The 20,513-nt window shown below is 21.4% G+C and overlaps 3 protein-coding genes across 3 annotated transcripts; 2 read left to right on the top strand and 1 right to left on the bottom strand.

The window, feature by feature from the left end:
• The first annotated feature begins 736 nt into the window (after positions 1 to 736).
• On the top strand, positions 737 to 4,599 carry LOC128965169 (ABC transporter G family member 20-like). The gene is made up of 4 exons (XM_054311822.1): positions 737 to 1,065; positions 1,682 to 2,375; positions 2,694 to 3,426; positions 4,261 to 4,599. Exons 1-4 carry the CDS (start codon positions 737 to 739, stop codon positions 4,557 to 4,559), a joined length of 2,055 nt encoding a protein of 684 aa, XP_054167797.1. The 3' UTR covers positions 4,560 to 4,599.
• Positions 4,600 to 5,504: 905 nt separating this feature from the next.
• On the bottom strand, positions 5,505 to 19,331 carry LOC128965168 (uncharacterized). The gene is made up of 17 exons (XM_054311821.1): positions 19,328 to 19,331; positions 14,505 to 14,932; positions 13,072 to 13,216; positions 12,886 to 12,979; positions 12,525 to 12,789; positions 12,227 to 12,423; positions 11,865 to 12,006; positions 10,928 to 11,399; positions 8,451 to 8,547; positions 8,170 to 8,405; positions 7,898 to 8,092; positions 7,672 to 7,762; positions 7,457 to 7,530; positions 7,180 to 7,353; positions 7,001 to 7,094; positions 6,607 to 6,883; positions 5,505 to 6,020 (listed from the first exon to the last, which is right to left on the bottom strand). Exons 1-17 carry the CDS (start codon positions 19,329 to 19,331, stop codon positions 5,505 to 5,507), a joined length of 3,501 nt encoding a protein of 1,166 aa, XP_054167796.1.
• Positions 19,332 to 19,504: 173 nt separating this feature from the next.
• On the top strand, positions 19,505 to 20,439 carry LOC128965283 (Golgi-associated plant pathogenesis-related protein 1-like). The gene is made up of 4 exons (XM_054311930.1): positions 19,505 to 19,583; positions 19,713 to 19,834; positions 19,906 to 20,063; positions 20,174 to 20,439. The coding sequence occupies exons 1-4, from the start codon at positions 19,544 to 19,546 to the stop codon at positions 20,397 to 20,399; spliced, it is 546 nt and encodes a 181-aa protein (XP_054167905.1). The 5' UTR covers positions 19,505 to 19,543; the 3' UTR covers positions 20,400 to 20,439.
• The last annotated feature ends 74 nt before the right edge of the window (positions 20,440 to 20,513 follow it).

The raw sequence follows: 20,513 nt of genomic DNA, 5'->3' as shown, positions 1-20,513 counted from the left end.
TTTATTGATATTATTATATTATTATTGTGTAAATTGTTTAAAACGTTTTATTTTACACACAATTATTCATTAGATGTGTGATTGTTATGCATTTTTTTTAAAAAAACAATACGCCTTTAATTTTTCAATAAAATAATAATAATAATAATTATAATTATTTCTAACACTGTATTTTCACAACAAATTTTTATTATCTCATTTAAGTGTAAAATACGAGAAAAAAAACAATTGAATAATAATTTTTTTTCTTAAGTGAAAATCTATATAGTTTTATCATTTTTCATGTAACAGTTATTGAAAAAATATATATATATAAAACTATATTAATATTATTAAATATTATGATAAAATTATTATAATATTTATTGATGTATTTAAGTGTTTTATAATTTATTTATTATCATTGTTATTTTATTTAATTTAATATGCATTTAAATATGTATGAAATAGTTTTATATAATTAAAAATTTCAAAGTCATTTCCCCCTCAAAAAAATTATTATAACTAAAAAAACTAAACCAATTATATAAAATAATTTTTAATAAATAATATTTTTTTCCCAATTATTTTATTACTGATTGATTTTATATCTAAACGTTTTTAATATGTTTTTTAGTTTGAAATAAAAATTTAGTACTACTTAGTGATTAATAATATTAATAATAATATAATAATAATAATAACTAAAGTTTTATAAATAATTTTATTAAATAATAATAATAAAAGTGATAAAAAAATGAGTGCTATTTGTGTGACAAACGTTAGCTACCGATACAAAGCTAACCGTGTGTTAGCCAACATCTATACGGGTATACCCGAAGCCAAAATATACGGACTGTTAGGTCCGAGCGGTGCCGGCAAGACTACACTATTGCGGCTGATTTTGGGTAGAGTTGGCCTCCAGAGTGGCTCGATATCGGTATTGGGCTCACCGTGCGGTCAAAACAATCGCCTAATCGGTTATATGCCACAGGATTGTGCCCTATGTTTGCAATTGTCGGTCAGACAAACACTTAAATATTTTGCTAACTTATATCACATGTCGGACAATCTATTTATGGAAAGGTATGTTATATATTTAGTTTTTATTTTAAAAAAAATATATATATATTTAAAATATAATATTTTTATTAGATTTTCATTTATTTATATGATTTAGTTTATATTTTGTTCAACAAACAAAAAAAAATAAAAATAAATTAATTATTTCAATGTCAGAAAATTTTTTAGTTATTATGGATATTAATGGCTTTTTTTTGTAATAATATGTTCAATATATTTATTTTAATGGGAAATTTTTAATGGATATTATTAATAACAATTTTATTATTATTATTATTTAGTTAACTATGCAACAATGTAAAATTTCGAAATAATCTAGGATAATTAATTTTATTGCAGTACTAGTTGAAATTTTTAAAAATTATTTTTTTTTAATAACCACCCTTGATGATTAAACTTAAAAATCATATACATATAATTAATTATATTATGTCCAGTATATTAATATCAGTAATATATTTCAAATATAAACTATGATTTATAGTATATTAATATTATTTAAATAATTAATTTTTTTAGTATAGTTTATAATTAATTACATATCTATAAAAAAGTTTTAAATTAACTAAAATTGTAATATTAATTATAAATAATTCCGCCCCCTCCTAAAAAAAATCAGACTCAAAGAGTTGGACAATAAAATAGGAGTTCCCGACATTGATAAGTCAATTGATCAGCTATCGGGTGGCCAACAGCGGCAATTATCACTGATACTGGCGCTTATACATAAGCCCAAACTGTTGATACTGGATGAGCCAACCGTAGGTACCGATCCCGAGTTAGGCTACAAAATATGGCAATACTTACAGGACGGGTGTCAACGGGAAATGATGACCGTCCTGTTGGTCACACACTATACCGAAGAGGCAGTCAATGCTCATTCAATTGGATTTATGAGAGACGGACGACTGATCGAGGAAGGGGTACCCAAAGCACTGTTAGACAAATATACGGAACAATCATTGGAAATGGTATTCATTAGGCTATGTAATAGACATCAAATTAATGAAAAACATAATAAAATTATTGATGACAACAATCGACAACAACAAGGCCTACAAGCATACTATAAGTTAGACAATAAATGCAAATCAATTGGATTTAATAATAATAATTATGAGACAAATATTAGTCGTAAGAAAAAATGCTTAATCGATATCAACCGACACGTATCGATGCTATGGATACTATTGATACTAATTAGGCGTAATATCAAACAATACTTACACTACAAACTCATATTTATAATGATATTTTCGCCAGCATTTCAAACATTGCTTATGTGTATCATCTATGGTGTGGATTCAGTTGCTGTAAGCTAATGATTATATGATAATTAATTTTATTTATTAATTAATTAATTAATCTACTAATTAGTTAGTTAATTAATTAATTAATATTTAAATTTATTTATATAGTATTTCTTAATGAATTTATTAATTTTGCTTTAAGCCAGAATTATTATATAATTCAATACAACAACAAAAAATAGTTTTTTTTCAAAAAAAAATAATTATCTAAATCAGTTAATTTTGTTTCTATTTAATTTAATTAAAATATTTTGATATTTTATTATTTTAATATTATATAATAAATTATTGTTGTTTTTTATGTTTGATTTATACAATTAGATAAAAACTGCAATATTTAATGGAGATATTAATAGTACTGATAGTTTTAGTACAAAATTATTCAATAATATCAAACAAATAGACTTATATTATATGAAACCTCACACATACGACACACCGAGTTTGGCCATCGATGCGGTACGTCAGGGCAGGGCTACCGGTGCCATTATTGTTAGACCAAATTTTAGCGATGCTATTGAAGACAGGGTAGTCATCAATACATTAGCTGATGGATTGGACAACGAAACACTGGCCGACAGTCAACTAAAAGTCTATATCGACAATACTAACTATATTTATTCACAATTTATGATCGACTCGTTAACCCAGTCAGTATGGCATCTAATATCGGATATACTGGTAGCCAATGGACGGCCAGCTATTCCGCCGCCGATAACCCTGGTCGAAACTATATATGCACCCGATTCAAAACTATCCGACTACTTACTACCCGGCTATATGATTGCCTTTATTTATCTATCGCAAGTAACCCTGTCATCCATACTGCTAATACAGGAACGCAAGGACGGCCTATTTGATCGGTCAATAGTTGCCGGTGCCGGACATCAACTGATATTTGTATCACATTTTCTAACATCATCTCTAATGTCGTTCCTGAATGTCATACTAATGCTATTGATTGCATTCATATGGTTTGATATAACCAATTATGGATCGTATAGTTTGGTGGTTGTCCTGGTTATGACACAAGCTGTCAATGCTATATCATTAGGTAGTTATTATTAAAAATAGTTATTATTTTTATTATTTATAAATAATTTTAAGTATTTATTTTATTTTATTGTTTTTTGTGCTAAACATTTTTTAAAAATATATAAATTTATATATTAAGTATATTTAATTGTTTATAGCTTTAGGTAACAAATAGCATATTCAAAAAATCTATAGTAATTTTTCTGGTATTTATTTTTATTATTTTTTAAAATTTACGATACAGTATTTGCTAGTTGTTTATAAACTAATTATTATCATTAATAATATTAATATTTGATTTGAAAATTTAGTGGTGAAAAACTTGTTCACAAAAAAAAATTATCAGTAATTTATTTTAAATTTCCGAAGTCTATATAAATTAATTAATTATTTTATTTTATTTTGTTTGAGAAAAAAATTAATTTATCAAAAATTACAGTAATTATCATAATTTGATAACATTGTTAAAATATATTAGTACTTAAAGTAATAAGTATTAACATTATTATTATTGATTAGTGTCATTGTCATCATACCATTTATGTAAATTAATAGGTGTTTAATAATAATAATACAATAATAATATTTGAAATAACTGTTTGCTTATATTAGTTGTTTATTTATTTATTTATTTATTGTTATATAATTTTCTTATAATATATATAAAAAAAATTGTTTGTCTTATTTTTTTAAAACAATTATTTTAACATACAAACAAAAATCAAAAATATTAGATATTAGTAGAAAATGTTTTCATCATTATCTCGCCAAAAAATATTATTATTAATAATAATACATTGAAATTATTTTTATTAAATTATTATTATTATTATCTCTTTGTGTTTGTTAATAGGTTTGTTAATATCATCGCTTTGTAGGGAAAGTTTTGTAGCATTTTTCCTATCATTGTTCATAACATTGTCCCAACTGTTCACCAGTGGTGCCGTATTTCCTAACGAATCAATTGAACCGGAAGTACGAAAACTATTATATTATAGCCCGATATCGATGCCCACAGAATCGTTGAGGAATGTTATGCTCAGGGGCTGGACGTTCACTAATTTCTATGTCTATCACGGTTTTGCCATCAATTTAATGACAGCCCTAGTATTCATTGTTATAGCAATGATTGTATTTAAACGTAATTCATAAACAAACAAACAAATAATAGTAATTTTAAATTACTAATTTACCTTGGTTTTTTTTATTGGAATTTTTTTTATATACATTTATAATTTAACTAAATTATTTATATAAAAAATATAATATTTTTTATTATATATCTGTATAATTTAATTGTTATAATAATAAATAAGAAAATAGTTTCCAAGTTGATTATATTGAAAATTAATAATATAACAGTTTTGTTTAAAACATTTTATTTTAGTTGTATTATTATTTTATTATTATTATTATTATTATTACAATTTTAAAAAATAAACAACATAAGTTATTATATGATAAAAAAACTAATAAAATCGGATTAAATTTACAATAATAATTGATTTTAATTATTTATATGGAAATTCCTTATTAATAAAGTATTAAAATAATTTTTGACTTATTATAATAATATATAGTATAAAAAGCTTATAATTTATCAATAAATTTATTTGATATATTTATCATAAAAATAAAAAACATATGTTTTATTATTATTATTTTTTATAAGTAACATTGACCTTTATAATAAAATGTAATATTTATTTATTTTTTTTAATACAAATAATTAGTTTAGTCATTTGGTCTAAATTAAAAATGTACGCAAAAAAAATAAAAAAAAAAGATAAGTTTATAAATTATTTCAAAAAATTTATATTGAATTAAATTAAAAAAAAACATTTTTACTACTATAATTAAAACATTTAGTAAAAATTTATCAACAACAACAACAAAAACAAAACTAGTAATAATAATAATAATAATAATAAATTTAAAAATTCATTGAAAAATTTTATCATTAAGGTTGGCAATTATTAACTGAATTTTATACAACAACAAAAAAATTGTGTTTTTCATAACATACTTTTTATTAATTTTGTTTTATTAAAAAATTTTTATTAATTAAAAAATTAATAAATTAATAATCAAAAAGTATTATTTTACTACAAAATTACGATTCAAATCAATGTCATCTGTATTTGTTATCACTATATTGTTGTTATCACTTTTATCTAAAAAACATTTTTTAAGATAAGCCTGCAATATAAGGAAAGGTGCCTCAAAAAGCAATGAAAAAAATGTGCCCAAAATATAGGACACAAACATTACAGTCAGATAAATGGATAATACGGAAAACGTATTGATATCGACTAAATCGCGTCTGGAGGCCCACAATGTCCAGACAACCCATGCGTGTACTAAATATACTGAATAAGTYAAKCGAGATAACGGTGCAAATAGTTTGGCCGATAGAAAATAGTTGACAATCGGTGCGTTACCCGTAACGCACATCCAAACTAATATCGATAGATTGAAACTCCATAAAAGTTTTTTCATCGGATATAATATGCCTGATATTAGTGGCGTATACGGCTGTCCTTCAGACCAGAATAATATATCAAAAAAACATATTACATAACCGATTGCCACAACTGTCCATATTATTAGTTTCTAAACAACAACAACAACAAAAATATGATAATAATTAATTTTTTTTTTTGATTTTTTGTGWGTATAATAATCTAAGTTTTCAAATTTTTGTAAATATTAATAATACATTTCTAATGTTATACGGTTTGTTATATTTATAGAGTATATAACCAAACAGGAATCCCGTAAAATAGACAGTAGTGTGAGGCCATGGTTTCCAAAAATATAGTTTAAAAAATCGGGTCCACTCCATATCATTAAACATAAAATCACTGAAAAATAATATATATAATAATAATAAATTATTTATAAATATATAAAGTATATACCCTTTAGTAGTAAATATATGCGCCGGTGGATAGTCATTGAAATAGACTAACAGCGATGATAGTGTTGTAAATCCTAAAATTGTTACCACAGTTAATATAAGTCCTAAACGTCTATTTTTCAATAAAATAATAATCAATGGCACAGACATCCAAAATAATTGCATATCAGTAGCTATAAACCATGTATGTAATGCACACTTGATTATTGATAAAAATAATGAAATAAAATTATTAAAATTWATATATGTTTTCTTATTTAAAAACAAAACAAAAATTACCATGTTCAATTGTTTTTCATCGGCATCGATAGTCAAAAATGTTTGCATAAATAATAAATTATGCCACCAATTTTGTCGACAATTATTGACAATTGTATTGATATGCTGTCCCCAAATTGGACCTGAACCTATTAATGGCAATAGCATTGTCAACAGTATAAAAGCGGCCATTTGTGGCAACAATCTGATTAGACGTGTTATCAATAGTCCCACAGTATTAAAATTAGCTAACTTTCCTTTAGTATATTTCATAGTCATATAGCTTAACAATAGACCACTAAATTTTTTGAATGAAAGAAAGAAAGAGAGAAACAAATTAATCAATTAATTTTTTTTGTGAGGGGTAAATGAGGGGGGTTACTAAAAAATTGATCTAGATAAAATTTATATATACCTAATAAAAAAGAAAGTTTCCACCGCATAGTAGGCCTGTAGTAACACTTGATTTTGAGGTAAATTTAAAATTGTTTTCATCCGAAACACTTTTTCTATAATTAATAAAAAATATATTGATATATAAAAAATAAAACAAAATAAGTTTTTAATTTATATTATTTTTTGCTTAAATATTACGATAAAATCCAAGAAAAGTCCATTCAATTGTGTGTCCAAATATGACCCAACATATTGTCAATACACGGATACCATTAATACATTGTATTTCGTGACCAGATTTTGTTGAAAACAATTTCAGCCAATGTTTATCAAAAGCAAACGCTTTACAAATATTGCTGAATATTGATTTACCTTTAATTAAATAAAACAAAAAAAAACAAACAAAAATATTATAATAAAATTATTTTCATTTTTTTATTATTTAAAAAAAATAAATAAAATAATTTTAAATTACCATGATTAAATCTGGTGCTCCTTAAATAGCAAATTGAAAATATCGACAACAATAAAAACGATAATAGAGTTACACTAATAATTGTAGTAATAATTTAAAAAAAACAAATTAATTAATTAATAAAAATATATTTGTTTTTATTTTATTTGAAAAAAATTATGTATAATATATTTTGCAATAATAATTAAAAAATAAATAAATAAAATGCAACTTACATGGCAACAATTTGTATTGAATCTAATTGTATAATTGTTTTATTAGACTCACAATTAACATTTTTCAAGTTTAATCCAAAATTATCAATTGCTATTTTGTTTTTTAATAAAAATAAATAGTTTTAATATTAATAATTTTCAGTAAAATTGTGGTTTTTAAAATACAACTAACATAATAATAATATTATTATATTTTTAATTTAATTTAATTGAATAGATTTCATACCGTTATTAGCGACTAAAGTTATATCACTTAATGTGCACTTATTGGGCACACAAATGCCTAGTCTAATGAAAAACCAATAGAAAAATGCACTGTTTTTCGATAGTTTTACAAAAACATTGTTATTGTTGTTAGTGTTGTTACGATATGATGTGYCRTTAATATCACTAAATGATTGTTGATGAGATGATGGCAGTACTGGAATAGTATGATAAAAACTACGATGCGCACCGGTAGGCTTGGGCACCGGTAGCTCGATGTCGACTAAACAATACTGGGTATTACCGCTAGCATCGGCATGGTGGTGGTGGTGGTGGATATTGCCAGACACTGGTCATAGTCACCAAAGTCGGTTAGTGTACCGCTAAGGAAACCAGTGGGCGGAAAGTTRGGCCACGAGTTAAACAATTTGTGTGCCCAGTCCTCGTTCAGATTGTAGGCCAACAAACTTTCCTCTAAACTATGTCTACAATCTCTGCTAATGTCTAATTGTTGGGCACTAGTTATCAAACTTTTGATATTATTATTTAAATAGTTATGTTTATAATGTTCAAACTTATCAATCAATTTAGACCAATTTGAATAATGTAATGATGATTGTGATGGTGATGATAATGATGAGGATGATTGTGGTAATGATGATAATATTAAAACTATTATTGTTGTTATCATAATAATATAAACTTGGTCATGTATAGTTTTAAACATTTTTTAAAAATTATATTGAAATTTGTTGTTTAAATATTTTTTGTTCAATAGTAAATGTCAGTTTTTATTTTGAAATATTAATTAATTGGATATATCACACAATAATAAATAATTTTATTTTATTTTTTTTTAATTTTATGAAATATTATTTACTGTAACTGATTGAATGATGATGTTTTTTTGTTGTTGTTGACTACTATTTATATATTAATAATAATTAATAATAAAATAAATTATTAATAAAATTTAAATTTTATTTTTTATTTTCAAATAACTTTATGATTAATATAAAAATTATGGATAAATATATTGTTGATCTTTTATATACATTTATCGCACATTTTATAGAAGTAATAATAATAATAATGTTATTTTTTATTTCAAAATACGTAATAGACTTAAGTAAATGTTGATTATATACAATAAATTATTATTATTATAAATAAACTATTTTTTTTGTTGTAAAATTTTTTAATTACTGCGAAATAGACAATAAAATATATTTTTTTTGCATAATTTTCATAAGAAATGTCAACAATATTTTACAATTTTCATAATAAGTGATATCTTACAATATAATGATTTTTAAATATTGTAAATATATATATATACTAAATATGTAATTTTGTTATTTACTTAAGTATTTAAGTTTAAGTAAATTTGTTGTTTGTTTGTATATATATATATATAATAATTAATATTTTTGTTTAAGTACAGTAAAATTTATTAAATTTAAGTATTAATTATTTTTATAAAATGTACTAAAATACATAGGTATTAAATAAATTTAAAATTTTATTTGTCTATTAGTTTATTATTTATTATGCTATATAAAAATATTTTATAAATTTATAATAATATTAATACATATGAATACATATATACCATAATATATTTACCTCAATTTTGTATATCCATATAAATTATTTGTGTATCACTTTACTAATTAATCTATTTATCTATAAATACAGTATAATTATGTAATTTGATGTTTTGATTAATCTTGTATAGACTGTATTTATAATATAGTAGTAGTTTAGTTAAACTAAGTATACTGTAGTTTTCATACACACATAACAAATAATAAAATACTAATTATTTAATAATTAGGAAAATTCTTTTAAACAAAATTTTTTGTTATTAAGCAAAATAATTATTTAGACTGTGATTTGATGACAAAAAAAATCAGATTACAAATATTTTTATCACATTTAGAAAAAAAAAATGATAATATTTTTTYCTAAAAAGTCAAAGAAAAAAAATAATATTTTGATGTTTACACTTTTTATATAAATTTTATTTATAACAACCTTCCTCATTAATGTAGTTTGATTTAAATTAAAATTGGAAAACAGTTTATATTTTTAAAATATATTTATATATATATATAAAATTAATAATGCATCTAAAATTTTACTAATATATGTTTGCTATAATTTTTATGATATTAGCAAATATATAGAATATATATATATATTAAAATTAAATTTTAGTTTAATGAATTATTCAACAATAATAATATATTTATAGTTTAAATATATTTTTTTTAATTTATAATTTTAGCATGCTTATATACAATATATATATATATATAAATAATAATAAATATATACTGTATAAATTCATAAAATATATTATTCACCTGAATAGAATTTTAAATAGTTTTTATTTTGATATTTGACCTTGATATTTTTTTTTATATATTTAAACTATTTTTTTGAATAATTTATTTTATTAGTTAATTTGAAACATTGTTACTATGTGTAGCATTTTGATTAAAAAAAACATTAGTAAAAACTTGATATAACATTTAGACTCTATGTAAACAACTATTATTATCTATAATAATACTATTGATACAWAAAAATAATATTAATTAATATATTATAATTATTATTATCTATAATTTATTAGTAAAAATAAATAAAAATAACATTATGTTTAAAATAATTGATTTAATATAATAAACTTTTATTTTTTTTTCTAAATTTTCATAATTATATTATAAAATTCTAATTTGAAAACAATATTTTACTTTTTTTTAAAGAAAAAAATTACATATTTACAGAATAAAAATTTAAACTATTTAATAAAAAAAATTATATAATTATTTTTTAATTAATAAAAAAACTAATTATTATAAAATGTTGTTATCATTAGTTGTTATATTATTATAGTTATCATCAGTTTTCGTAGTTGTTGTCTGTCTATAATCAAGTAATTCAAATCTATTTGTTGTTGGCATCGATGGTGTTGTTGTTGTTATAGTTGTTGTATTATTATTGTCGACAACAACAAGCAATTGGCTATTAGTTTGATCAGTACATCCATTAGCCATTGGCTTCCGATAACTACTTTTCAAGTTTTTCAACTGAGACTGTAATGCATAGAAAGGTGCCTCAAATAGCAACGAAAACAATAGACTAATGAAAAACGATACAAATATAACACTGGCAGCCATTGTAGCGATTGTAAAGTTTTTCATATCAATCAAATCACGTTTGGATCCCCAATAGATCCATACGGTCCAGGCATGTGTCAAATAGACTGAATATGTCAGACGAGACATGGGTGTAAACGCCCGGTGCGATAGAAACGAGTTGAGTGTCGGGGCATTACCCGATATGCACATCCATATTAGTGTAGCCATGTTCAAGGCCCACATAATCTTTTTCAATGGATACATCAGTGCCGCTAACGGTGCCGAAAATGTCTGTCCATAAGCCCAGATAAGACTGTCGTAAAAGATGAACATATAACTGGCCAATAGTGCCGTCCATACTATCAGTTTGCTTGTCTGACATTAAGATAACCAACAAACAAAAAAAAATCAATTTCAGTATTTATTTAATTAGTTAYATATATCATATATGATATATGCATAATAAATAATTAACTGTCCTGTCTGTTTTAAGCTAAAATTATTGATAAAAATATTTTKTTGTTTTGTTTTTTATATATGAATTTTAAGTATCACTCAGATTTCAGGTATGMATATGTCTGATGTATATTAATACTGTATTAAACAACAATTTGCGATTAGTTTWCTTATATTTTAAGTTTTTAGTTTTTTKAATTTAATAGATAAAATTTTCAGATAAAATTTTTTAAAAGTTTGTTAACAACTATAACAACACAAAAAACTATGTTTTAAAATGAATAAATAATGTGATTATCTATTTTATTATTACAATATTATAGTTGTTATTACTAATAATAAATAAATWAAATTTTYWWWAAAAAATATGAATTTATGACAAACCGGTGACAGTTTTCTTATATTYAATTTGTAAACTTGATATCCGAAGGCCAGTCCTATAAAGAAGACGACTCCGTGAGCCCAAGGACTCCAAAAAAATTGATTAAAACTTTTAAATGTCTCCCCTTTTGTGTGCAAAAAATCACTGCAACGGAAAACAAAATTAATAATAATATTAATAAATAAATACTTATATATATATATATAATACTTAAGTAAAGTAATAATTGTGTCAATAAAATTATTATTATTATTATTATTAAAAAAAACAATGTGTACTCCTATTACTACATAATATMTTTATTTTTTGTTTATAATTACTATATGATAAAAATTTATTTAAATTATAAATAATTGGGAAATACCTTCTCATAGTAAGTATATGTGAGGGCGGATAACCATTTGTATAGATTATGATTGCCGGACATACAATAAATCCAATAATAATCAGTATATTAACTGCCAGTCCTCGGCGTATACTTTGATGAATAAAATACATAACAATCAATGATATCCAATGAAATTGCATATCCGCTGCTATAAACCATGTATGCAATCCACACTTTTATAGTCATTTTTAAAATTTAAAAAAATAATTAAATAATAATTAATAATAATTAAAATCATATATAATTTATTCAACAATTTTTTTTATAAAAATACCATTTGAAATCCATCGGCATTTAACAAGTTTTGCATATAAATCAAGTTTTGCCACCAATTTGTATAGCAATTGTCGACAATCGGGTCGATATGTTGTCGCCAAACGGGTCCCGAACTCATCAATGGTATCAAATAGGTTAACAATATAAAGAAACAGAGCTGTGGTGTCAATCGTATATAACGGGACAATAAAAACCCGATACAATTGAATTGATTTAATTGGCGTTCAGTGTATTTCAATGTTATATAAGCTGTCAATAAACCGCTAAATTGAATTAATTAATTATGATAATAATTAATATTTTTTGTTATATATTGCAAATAATAATTATTAATAATATCAAAAAAATACAAAAAATACCTAATAAAGAAAAATGTGTCGACACTATAAAAGGCTTGCAATAATATTTGATTTTCCGGTGCAGTTAATAGATGTTTCATTTTAAATGATTGTCCTTTTTTATATAATAAAATAATATTAAAAAAATAATTATTATTTTTTAATAAAGTAAACTAAACTATTAAAAAAAATGTATAAATATATTACTAAAATGTCCCCAATAGGTCCAGTCGATGGTATGGCCAAACATAACCCAAACAATTGTTATAAATCTGATGCCATGAATACATGACAACTCCTGATTGGATTCGGACGATAATATTCGGCTTATATTATGTTTAATACTGAATGACTCCAATAAAAATCTAAAACTAGTATTTTCTATATAAAAAAAATTTAATTATTTTTTTTAATTATCAATTAAGTAGTATATAATAATACATGAAAATATTTTAATAATACTGTTAGTATTGTACTGTCAGTATTAAACTAATAATTAATTATTATATTATTAAACTAGAAGTATAAATATTTACTGTTTATGTATAAATCTTTTATTTACAATATTTTTTATATTTATGATATTATTATTAATATCATTAAATAAATAATATATATATATATTATTTAATAATTTAAATATGAATATTATTAGCAATATGTTAATTTTAATTTTTCCTTTAAAATTTATTTAAAAATAAGCATATAGCTAATAATATTCTTGTTTAAAAAATTAATATTATTTAAATTATCAAAAAATATATATATACTATATATACAGTATATATATATTACATATTTTTTTAATGTTAATACTATTATTATTAATAATATATATATAAAAAATATTGTAAATAATTACGTGAATGTAGACATTTCATTATAAATAATAATATAATAAGTTTTAAATTAAAAATGTTAATAAATATAATGTATAAAAAAAAATGTTTTGTTTACTTTTAGAAATTGGCAAAAAGTCCAATAAAATTGACGACAAAATTGTTATTAATAAAAATGTTAACAACACAGATCTATTGGCAAATTAAAAAAATAAATAAAAAATAAATACATAATTTTGAAGAAACTGTAAGAAAATTACAATAATTATCAAAACATATTGATGTAAAAATAAGACAATTTAAAGCATATTTTTTTAATAAAATAAAAATTATTGCTTTTTAATTGTATTTTTCAATTACTAATCTTAAAAAAATAAATATATTCTATTGTTTTAAAAGTTATTTCAAAAGTTAGTATTAGTTAGTAATAGTTATAATTTTTATTTATTTAGTTTTTTTTTGATATAATAAAACTTAATATAATTTAAATCATAATTATTCAATACATACAATGAAAAAGTTTGCGTCCAATTAAATGATTTAACAGTATTGACTTCACAGGAAACATCTCTCAATTGTAATCCCGTATTTTCAATGGCTTTTTAATTAAAAAATAAATAAATAATTAATTAAATATTTATTATTTAATTTTTTTTTTAAAATCTAAAGATTTCAATCATAAAATAAAAAAAATATTAATAATATTTAATTACATTTATTGACCATTAATTTGATATCATTTTTGCTACACTTATCGGGCGTACAAATACCGGTTCGCAAAAATAAAAAATAAAAAAATACCGACTCTTTCGATAGCTTAACAAACACATTGCCATTGGTTTTATTATAACTGTCCGGTAAAACATTGATACTATCGAAATAGTTTTGGTTTTCCGGTTGTTTTTGTTGAGGCATTTGAACAATAATATCTACCAAACAGTACTGGGATTGTCCTAATCGTTCATTGTTAGCAATGGCCAAACACTGGTCATATGAACCAAAATCGGTTAGTGTACCCTCTATGACACCTTTGGGTGGAAAACTGCCCCATGAGTTGACCAATTCGTAGGCCCAGTCCTCGAGTCGACCAAACGATTCAATGGTATCGACAATACTTTGATGACAGCCATGACTTATGTTTGTCGATGAGATTATTGATTTAATAACTGAAATTTTCGGCTCATTTGTCAATAAATGTGATGCACTGATCAAATGTTGCCAATTGTTGACTATTTTATTATTGAAATTATTATTATTATTAAATATGTTAATATTTGTCACATTTTGATCACATTTTGTAATATTTATGATATAAACTAATAATAATAGTAATATATAAATAATAACTTTTAATGATAATAATATTTGATAATTCATTAGATAATTTAATAATTTATTAAAATTAATAAATTAATTATTAATAGTTTTTTTTATTTATAAATATTAAACTTTTTTTACTACATTTATTATAATAACACTTTATTATTTTGAATTTTTATTATTTTCATATTAATATAAAATACTGTATTTTTAAAATATATAAATATATATAAAGTAATACTAACTGAAATTAATATTAATATTTTTTAAAATTTATTTATAAGTTATCAAATAAATATAATATTATTATTATTATTATTATTAGAATCAATAATCTATATTAGAATTATTGATTTTAGTTGAAATTTTTCTATTTAAAAAAAATGTTGAAATTTCATACAACACAACATAAAAAACAATTTTTATATAAAAAATATTTTTAAAAAAAACTACACATACATACATAAACATACAGTCAAATATGAAATTATAAAATTACATTAAAAATGTATGAGATATGGGGACTTAGTTTGTTGTTGTTGTTGTTGTTGTTAATGTTGAATAAAAAATGCTTATAAATTACTATATTATCTTTTATCCATTTATTTGTCTCACTCTCTCTCTCTCTCTCTCTCTCTCTCTTTCTCTCATAAACTTTTATTTTTTTCATTTCAACAATTCAAGGATAACTTCACTAAAACATTATATACTGTATTTGAAGCAAAAAAAAATATTTGCTTTATTTAAACCAAATGGATATACAACTCAAGGTATACTGTAGTGTATACCTGTAAATATCATATACTGTATATTGTTTAAAAATAGACAGTTTTTTATATATAATAATAATAATTTTTTAAAGTATTTATTTATTAATAAGAAATTGCATTACAATAATGAAAAATTTGAAATTGTTATACAAATAGACTGTACGATACATGTAGTTATTTTTAGCAGAAAATTAATCTTAAAAAATATAAACTTAAAACAATTAAACTTAAAATAAATATAAATAAATTGTTGTATTGTATTTTATTTATATGAAATTATATTGTTTTATATTTTTTTGTCAAATGTGATAGTCATTAAAAATCAAAAATTAAAAATAATTTGATAGTTGATAAAGAGTTAAATTAGACTGTCATCCTTATAGTATATGTTTTATTATAAATAAAATAATTTTATAAAAAAATATAATTTATAATATTATACAATACAATAATCTTTTATAGACTATTTTTAGTGAATGACTAATTAAATAATTAATATTATTATTATTAATTAGTATTTTATTTTAGAAATTTTATAATATCACATAACTTTATAATACTGTAAAGTATAATACATTTTTTATATTTATAGTAAATATTTATTGTTTTTCTTAGACAAATCAGTTGAGTATTTTTGTTGTTGTATTTAAGTTATATGTTAAATATTTAACTTTATTTTTTTAAAAAAAAATTATTACTGGTGATATTTACAAAAATAAGTGATAAATTATATATATTTATTATTATTATTATTAATAAATTAATATGCAGAATATTTTATTTTTGTTATTGTGTAATTACATTTTTACACATTAATAACTTTTAAAACTTATCGATTGTTTTTTTTTAATAAATAATAAATATTTTTAAAAATTATGTACATTGAAAACTTTAAGCAATTTAATATAATTAAATATATTATGATTTATTTATTTTTATATATACTATAATATATAAGAAATGATAACAACAATTTCAAATATATTTAATGTATAATTATTTATATATAACTAAAATAATTTTATATAAATATATAATAAATAAATTTTTAAAAAATATTTAATTGTTAATAAGCTTTACACACAATTACAAATAAAGTAACTGATACTCGAGGCAATTGTTGACTACTTTATAATTAAATCAAAAAAAGATATATTCATTATTAATGTTTTTGCTAATTAATGTACAGATTTTAGAGGTCAGTCTGTTTCAGAAAAAATGTTATAAAATGTTTATTTTAACGATTTTTATTTTATATTTCATATTTTAGCAATAGTTTTCATTTCATTAGAGAGAGAGAGAGAGAGAGAGAGAGAGAGAGAGAGAGAGAGAGAGAGAGAGAGAGAGAGAGAGAGAGAGAGAGAGAGATACTTAGCATTGAGAAAATACTTCAGATATATTGATATATACAGTATTTATAATGTTTTTTCAATCTTAATTTGTAATAATAATATGATAATATTATTATTACTGTACATTAATAATAATAATAATAATAATAATAATAAGCTATTAATCTAACTAAAAATTATAGTTGAAAAAATTTAAAACAATTTTTAAAAATAAAATTTATAATGTGATTATAATCAGGTTTTTCCTTACACACACACACACACACACACACACACACACACACACACACACACACACACACACACACACACACACACACACACACACACACACACATACATACATACATACACATACATACAAAATGTTAACCGTGAATTTTTTAGATACAATGCATCATGTTAGTTTTATTTATTAATATTATCATATATGTAGATAATTAAGTCGATATATGTAATGTTTGTCTACGTGTAAAAAATTTTTAAACTAATTTTTTTTATTTAATAATTTAATTATAATTTATTTATTATTGTGTAACTAATAATCATTGATACTGTATTTTTATATGTTATTGATAGTCATTGTTTTAAGTACATTATAATACTTATATATATATTAAATTAATCTATTATTCAAGTACACAATGTGTTATTTTGAAATGTAGCATTTTAAACAATAACAAATTAATATTAATGTTTATTTAATCATTTTTTTTAATATTAAACATATAAGTTACATAATAATTACATAGTTTAGCTATTAGAATTTAAATTGAAAATTACTAGGAAAAAATCATTTGTAAAATAATAATAAAAACAATAATTTAAAAATATATGATAATTAAATTTAATATATTAAAATATTATTAACTAAAACTTTTATAGTAATATCACATATTAAAACATTTTTATTAAAAAAATGATTAAATCGATAAAAATTAAATGTAAAAGTGACCCAATAATAAGTAATAGCTAATATTAATCTACTTTAATTAATTTAAAAAATATTAATATAAATTAAATTATTATAATCTATTTTTTTGCTATTGGTCATCTATTTAATTTTTAATTTTTTTTGATAAATTTTAATAAAATAGCATGAATTAAACAATTTAAAAATTAATCCTTTTTAATAACTTTTGTTTTAGTTTAATATTTTACATAATCTAAATTGTAATAAATTTATGTATTTTTAGTAGTGATTGTTTTGTATTATTTTGTTATTTAAAAAACTAAAATAAATAATAGTTATTATAATTTATATTGTTCAATTATATAAATTTGCTATTATGTTAATATAATTCCATATACAGTATGATGATATAAAAAATTGTTAATTGTATTAAAAAAAAAATTATTATTGTTATTATTTCATTGTCTTTATTGAAAATATAAATATAGTTATCAAATAAAATATAATATTCGCATTAACTTTTTTTAAAAAATAAGCATTAAAATAAAATTATAAATCAAAAAATATTTTTATGCAATAGAAAAATAAACTTTAAAAAAAGTGTTTTTTTTTTGTTTATAAGGTGTTAACAAACCGGATATAATTATGTTATTTATTGTTTATTTAACGTTTGATTTCAATTTATTATAAAAATATTATCAATAAATATTATGTTTAATTTTAGGTAAACATATATATATATACGTTTTACTCAGCAATTAATTATTTATAATATTTTACAAACACCTGTATAAACTTTTTAATTATATAATTATTTTCTAAATTAGATTTATAAATTTAAATTAGTAGATAATTTATTTATATTCAACTATATTGTATTTATTTATTTTTTAAATAATAAACAAATTTGTATCATTTTTTAAAATTGATGTTATAATTATAATTGAAAAAAACAACAATACTTTAATTATTCAATAATCTATAGTTAAAGCATTTCATTTATATTATATTGTTTATTCATATTATCCTAATATAGTAGTAATATTGTATACCCTATGATACAGTATAGTACTGTATTAATTGTCATATAATTTATCACTATGAAACAGTTATGTAAAACTAAAACAATGTTTTTAATATAAAAATATTTTTTTTATGATATCATCAACAAGTGTTTACAATTTATAATTTATTAATATATATTATTTTGTTATAGAAATTGTCGTAATAAAAAATAAATCTACAATTATCATTTTTATCTATAATTACTCATTATTGTACACACATATTGTTGTTTATGTCATCACACTGTGATTAGTATAAAACACAAAATATATAAATAGGCAATGTTTTAATACTGAAAAAAATAATTATATAATTTATTTTTTAATACAATTGTTAATAATAATAATACATTTTATTATAACACGCAAATTATAAAAAATAAATTTGTATAAACAAAAAATATATTATTAAAGTATAAATATGTTTAAATTAATTGTAGTTGTTATGCTATTTGTGGCAGGCAAGTTAATTGAAGAAAAAATATTTATTAATCATATAATGATTTAAATTACTAACATTTAATTATTATAATAATGTAATTAATTTACAATTTTTTTTTAATTATAAATTATTATTATTATTATTACAGTTTGTTACGCTCGCAATGCAATGCCCGACAAAACTGATAATCAATTTCAACAGGAATGCCTACAAATCAGTAACGCCTATCGGGCCAGACATCACTCGCCTGGTCTAACCAGTGATCAATCAGTAAATACAAAATTAATTATATCATTAACTAAACTATTAACTATAACAAAAATACAACACATATATGATAGCTAATAGATTATGCCAAATCCCGGTGCTATTTGATATCCCAATATGAGAGCCTCAGTCACGGTCACGCAGGTCTAGCAAAAGGTACGGGCGAAAATCTGGCCTGGTCTGGCAATTCGGCCAATGTAGTGGGGTCGGGTAGACAAGCAATCGATATGTGGTAAGTGGTGTTAGGTGGGAGGGGATAGTTATATTTTAAAAAACAATTGATAACTGTAGATATATATATATAGAATTGAATACATAATTAATTAATTTTTTCTAAATCAGGTACAATGAAGTTAAAGATTACAACTATGACACTACCGGCTTCTCAGGTAGAACCGGACACTTTACACAGTTAGTATGGAAAGGTACTTCACGGGTAGGCTGTGCCCGATGCTATGGCCGGGGCTCGCAATGGTACGAAACATATACTGTCTGTAACTATAGACCCGCTGGCAATATGATGGGCGATAATAATCGTTATTTTAGAGAAAATGTTTTGAGACCATAATTTTTTTGTCTAAATTATTAATTTTCAATAAATAAAATGCCAAACAAATTATATTATTAATTAAATAACACTATATTTTCATTTTTTTTATTCATATTATTTATTTATAACATA

Source organism: Oppia nitens, unplaced genomic scaffold (genome assembly GCF_028296485.1).
Source record: "Oppia nitens isolate AA-2021 unplaced genomic scaffold, nextdenovo-longstitch-racon4-pilon3 scaffold16_pilon_pilon_pilon, whole genome shotgun sequence".
Classification (NCBI taxonomy): domain Eukaryota; kingdom Metazoa; phylum Arthropoda; class Arachnida; order Sarcoptiformes; family Oppiidae; genus Oppia; species Oppia nitens.
The sequence above is the reverse complement of the archived record's forward strand: the minus strand, read 5'-3'. Positions and strand labels throughout refer to the sequence as shown.

Coding starts and splice junctions, on each gene's coding strand:
- LOC128965169 (XM_054311822.1), top strand. CDS start 737: ATGAGTGCTATTTGTGTGACAAACGTTAGCTACCGATACAAAGCTAAC. Junction 1,066..1,681: donor GACAATCTATTTATGGAAAG/GTATGTTATATA, acceptor AAAAAAAATCAG/ACTCAAAGAGTTGGACAATA. Junction 2,376..2,693: donor ATGGTGTGGATTCAGTTGCT/GTAAGCTAATGA, acceptor TTATACAATTAG/ATAAAAACTGCAATATTTAA.
- LOC128965283 (XM_054311930.1), top strand. CDS start 19,544: ATGTTTAAATTAATTGTAGTTGTTATGCTATTTGTGGCAG. Junction 19,835..19,905: donor GTCTAACCAGTGATCAATCA/GTAAATACAAAA, acceptor CATATATGATAG/CTAATAGATTATGCCAAATC. Junction 20,064..20,173: donor AGACAAGCAATCGATATGTG/GTAAGTGGTGTT, acceptor TTTCTAAATCAG/GTACAATGAAGTTAAAGATT.